This window comes from Coccidioides immitis (assembly GCF_000149335.2).
Source record: "Coccidioides immitis RS genomic scaffold supercont3.5, whole genome shotgun sequence".
In the NCBI taxonomy this organism is placed as follows: domain Eukaryota; kingdom Fungi; phylum Ascomycota; class Eurotiomycetes; order Onygenales; family Onygenaceae; genus Coccidioides; species Coccidioides immitis.
Window position 1 is genome coordinate 1,500,695 of NW_004504307.1, and position 5,562 is coordinate 1,506,256.

Below are 5,562 nucleotides of genomic sequence, written 5' to 3' on the forward strand. Positions count from 1 at the left end.
GACAAAATAGAATAGAACTAGGATTTCAATATTATATATAGAACAGAACTGGTAAAGTGTAGAATGGGACTGAAAATTCCAGTTTCATTTATGTTGTCAAAAGATAACAAAATTTGGTAACAGTTCTAATATAATTTTATCAATTTATTCAACTTTAAAAAGTAACAAAATTTGATAATACTCTTTGTATAATTAAATTATATTGCAAGCTATTAGACTTTGGCTACTTGAGTCTATTTATTAATAATATTAATATATTTTCTGTTTCTTATCTGAATTAAGTAGTGAATTTAGCAGGCTTGCAATCTCTTCTCATACAATCTCTAAAATATCTTAATTATTTTAATTATCTTGAATAATTTTCTTGACTAACTTCTTATGCAATATAAGTGCTTTATTTAGTATATGCATCTTGTCTTTATGTTTAAGTAGTATAATCTTCTTGATTATAGATGCATGAAGCTGTAATTATTATTAATAATATATATTTCAAGTAATATTGAAAACTTATTCTACTTCAATCTCTGTTAAAAATACAGCTAGAATATCTCTTGCTATTCAAGTAACAGTTGAAAAATCAGACTCTAGTATTCTTTACTGTTCCAGAATTAGAGCTCAAGATGATATCAAATTCTTATTATTTAAATATTGCTTCATTTTATTTTGAAAATTTGCTTGTCTTTAATAAGATCTCTCAAAAATCATTTACTTAATATCTTAGAGAAGTTAGCAGAGAGAAAATCAGAATAATACTTATAATAAATATACATTATTTATATCAAGTATTACTTCTCTTGACTGTTTATATTTCTTATAATACTTTTTGTAAAATCTTGAAATATATTATCAGTATGTTTTACACTTATTACTGATTCAATTCTCTAAATTATATGCTCTTATATAGTGTAATAAATGAAGAATAGTAGCTACAGCTAGCAGCTTACTCTTTAAATACTTAGTATTACTATAGTATCTCTGGAATTTTAAGTTGGCAGCTTTGATAGCTTTTTTAATATTTTCTCTTATTATTAACTGTTGGGTCTTGTCCTTCTCTCTTTCTAAGTACTGGAACAGATGATTATAGATTATTTATACTAGATGAATTATTGAATCTGTTATTTTAGATAGTATCTTGATAAATTAACTGAATAGCTGTAACAGTTTAATTATATACTCTATCTGCTTTCAGTTATGATTTAATAAGCAAAGTCTTTAGCATTTTGATGATAAGTTTTAAATTCATGAATTTACAGCTTGTTAAAGCAACAAGATACAAACACATATCTTATAGATGAAATTCTACCTTGTATGAATATCTTGAATTATCTTGTACTAATTCTCTTGTTAATATTCTCAGAAATATGCAGTAAGTTACAGAAAGATATTGATTATATTAGCAATAAGACAAATCTATTATTAAGCAAAAATTAGTAAATTAACTCAAGTATATCAAGATTATTATTAAATTTTATTATCTTTCCAAGTATTTGCAAATATATCTGTTGATGTTAGATTATCAGTAATTAAGCTCTTATTAAAGATAGTAGATAGAGTATTATTATCTGGCTAAATCTTGAGATTATAAACCAGCTCTCAAATTATAAGTTAAATTACATAAGCAAGATAGAGTATTGTTTTACTGTCTGCATTCTAATTAGTTATCTTGTTTAACTACTGTAATGCTGGTCTCAACTGATGTATAAGATGTGCTCATATAATACTACTGTTTGATGTATTATTACTTGTAATTACAAGAAGATTGCTCTTAAGTCTCCATATTATTAATAATTGTTAGAGAATCTCTATTATATTTTTGCCAGTATAAGTACTTTCTAAACTTTTAAAATTCAGTAAATACTTACAGTACTCTTAATTCTTTGTAATGTAATCATTAATTATCATAAAGACAAGATTATTGAGACTTCTTCAATTATTCACCACCAGAGATATCTTGATTATTAGATTATAATTAAAGAGGAGATTTCAGAATAGCCAATTATATATATTATTTCTAATCTGATATAATATTTCTCATGTGGCTATCTGTAATGCTATCATAGAGTTGAGCATGATTATTAATATGTAAAATACTGAATTTTTGATAGCATAAAATGAGAGATTCAAGAATATTAATATTTGTATAAGCTGCCAGAGAAAATTATCTTAATTGCATTCAGAAACAGACAGATCTGAATCTGTTCAAGAATACTTTGAAAATTGTTGTTAAGACACCAGAACTATTACTAAAATTCATTATATTTGGAAAATTAGAATTCATGATTTATCATTATGTCAATCAGAGTATTACTCTGTCTGTCACTAGTTTTTATATAATCTTTGCTGATTAAATACTTCTCCAGATCACTTGTATCATTTCAAGAAAAGCTTGAATAACTGAAAGAGATTTGATAATGCTTGCAAATCACTTCTGAAGTGCTTTTAGAATACTCTGCCATCTGATTAAATTTTGACTAAAAATCAGAATAACATTGCTTTGTCTTCTAGTTGAGATCATCATGCTTCTTATTCTTAATTAACTGAGCAGCTTTAATAGTTAATCACTAAGTAACAAACAACTTATAATACTGCTCCTTTTATAATACAAATTGTTTTTTTCTATGTTAAACTATAGTTAATTCTGAAAAAGTTTCTGTAGATTTTACTTGTTTGCTGGCTTCAGCCATTTAATTAAATTTTTTTTTCATAATTAAATTGATTTTTCTAAGTTCTGTTTTAGTTAAAAAAGTAACAAAATTTGGTAACAGTTCAAGTAAAATTTGACAACTTTCAGCTAGTTAGACTTATTTTATTCTGCACAGTAATCAACTATAAAATTATTATCATCTATAAAATAGAATATTCTTCTTCAGAAAAATAAAATATTTTGCCAATTTAATAGTGCTCCATTCTCAAATTAATATAAAAAAAGAACTAAAAACCTAATTTTCTTCTCTAGATATTAATAATTCAATTATTATTCATCTTATTATTCATCTTATTATTCTTATTAGAGAACACCACAATCTTAAAATTATCTTTCTTCATCTTTTCTAAAGCAGGCAGACTGTTGTTGTCTTTAATCAGATTCTGTAATTAGCTCAGAAATTCTCTTATCTTCTTCTTAATTCTCTCTCTCAATACATTAACCACAGCAAGATAATTATAATTATACACCATAATCTTAGTCTCAAGCTTAGCTATTATTTAACAGAATCAGGCTTGCTTATATACAGCAATAATATGCTACAGCTGGCTTGTTTTAATTTAAATATATCAGAACTGTTATCAAATTTTATTATTTTTAAATTTTATCTTCTTGTTCTGCTGAGCTTTATTCTTAGTCTCTGTAATTTTTTCTCAGTAATACTTCTTTTTCTGTTCTCTTTTCTTTTGCTGAGATATTATAAGCTAGTGCTTATAATATTTCTTTAACTTATTCTTGATAAATTACTTAATTATTAACTGTTCAATAGCTTTATTCTTAATCATCTTGTAATTCTTCTTACTGCTATTCTGTCTGTAATAAATATTAATATAATTTAATGCAAATTACTAAGAGTGCATACTACTTATATTTAACTCAGATTCTCTTCAATATATTATAGTGTATCTTGTGATCTGTTTCTTCTATCTTCAATATATCTTTTTAATAATCTTTCAAGACCTAACAGTACTCTTATGCTGTACAGATCTTCTCTCTTATTAAATATTACTTTAGCTTCATCTTCATAATTATATGCAATAAGTTGAATTAACAACACTGCATGATAGAATTATAAAGTGTATTAACTACTTGTATAAAATAATTTCTATACATATTATTTATATTCTACAGATATATTACTATAGACAAGCTTAACATATTGTTGCTATACTAGCTACAGAATAATAAGAATATGAAGTGTATTAATCAAGTACTTGTATAGAATAATTACTATATATATTGTGTATATTCTACAGACATATTGCTATGGACAAGCTTAATATGTTGTTGCTATACTAGCTGCAGAATAATAATATAAGATTAGTCTCTATTTTCTTTTCTTTCTCTTTCTCTTCTTCTTCTTTCTCTTCAGAACTAATATTAATAATTTTCTTTCTCTCTTCTGATCTCTTTTTTTATTTACTGCTCTTCAACATCTCTCTGTATAACAAACTGTGCTGTAATAATGGGTTGTATTAAGAGATAAGTGCTTGCAGAATTCTGCTCTGATGCATATTATTTACTGATAAGATGTTAGTTTTTGGTGTATACATCTGTTTCACAGAGCCAGAGAGAAGTAGTACAAGACTGTATTAAAAGAATAAGCTCTAAAGAAGAGTAATTAGTATAAAGCTAATAAAGATATTAATCTGACTAACTTTAATTAGAAGAATCTCTGCCTTCACTCTCCAGTTTATAATTGAAAGTCTGGCACTTATATATCAAAAAGTAACAATTTTTAGTAACAGTCTTGATGCTAATTAATAAAATAGATGCTATCAAGAAAATCTGTTACTTTTAGAGCTTTATAGAGCTAATTCTTCTGGTAACTCTGTTTCAGTAATTAGTTCAGGAAATTACTTTGTTCTGTTATCAAGAACATAAATATTACTAGCAACATACTGTTATTAAGTTACTTCAGAAGACTACTGAAGTAATTTTGTGCACTCTGTTTAAGTATAAGTTACTATTAATAATAGCACCAATAATTATACTAAGTAATATAGGCTCTGTTATGATAATGGTGCACTATAAGCATATTATAATTAATGCTAATAATATGAAACTTATTCTTGACATCAGTACTATAACCAGATCAAACTATTTCAGTCTAATTAATATGCCTGATTGTTCTGTCTCTGCTGTTCCTATCTCTGCTGCCACTATCTGCTATTTGCATTCTGCTTTCACTCCATTAACTACTTCTGCTGCTGCTCCATCACCACTGCCACTGCCTACTACTATTTCTCTGTCTTCCCTCAGCACTAATAGGGTCTCCATCCATCAAATAGCAGATATTAGAGTCTCTGTCTGGTTCACAAAGCCAGTTCTGGAGAAGCAGAAGAAGAAGAAGAAGAAGAAGAAGAAGAAGAAGAAGAGAAAAAAGAAGAAAGAGAAAGAGAATAATAATAATAACAAGAATAATAACAATAACAAGAATAATGAATTTGTTATTTAGATAGTTTCTAATTATTTGCTGGCTTCAGTCATTACTTAGTTTTAATACTTATTTTTTTTCTTTTACAATTAAATTGATTTTTCTAAGAGTTCTATCTTCATCAAAAAAGTAATAAAATTTGGTAACAGTCTATGCAAAATTTGACCAGTTTGACTCTTGATATAATAGAGCTGGAAAACCTGGTCCCATTTCAGTCTTACTATAGATTTAGCCAGAATAAGAAATAAGAGTCTATCTTTTCTGCTAAAATGGAACATAGAACATAATTTTCTATTTGAGAACAGGACTGGGAAATAATTTATGGAATAGTGATAGGAATAGAATCTCAAGGTCTTGAGTAGAATAGAACATGAAACTGAGATTTCATATTTGGAATCCTGGCTGTTTCTAAATTCAGGAC

General features: G+C 26.4%; 1 protein-coding gene across 1 annotated transcript; it reads left to right on the forward strand.

Moving 5' to 3' along the window:
• Window positions 1-4,823: 4,823 nt before the first annotated feature.
• On the forward strand, window positions 4,824-5,162 carry CIMG_13564 (uncharacterized protein; the record flags this gene model as incomplete). Its single annotated transcript, XM_004444777.1, has 1 exon — window positions 4,824-5,162. The coding sequence occupies one exon, from the start codon at window positions 4,824-4,826 to the stop codon at window positions 5,160-5,162; it is 339 nt and encodes a 112-aa protein (XP_004444834.1).
• Between the last annotated feature and the right edge of the window lie 400 nt (window positions 5,163-5,562).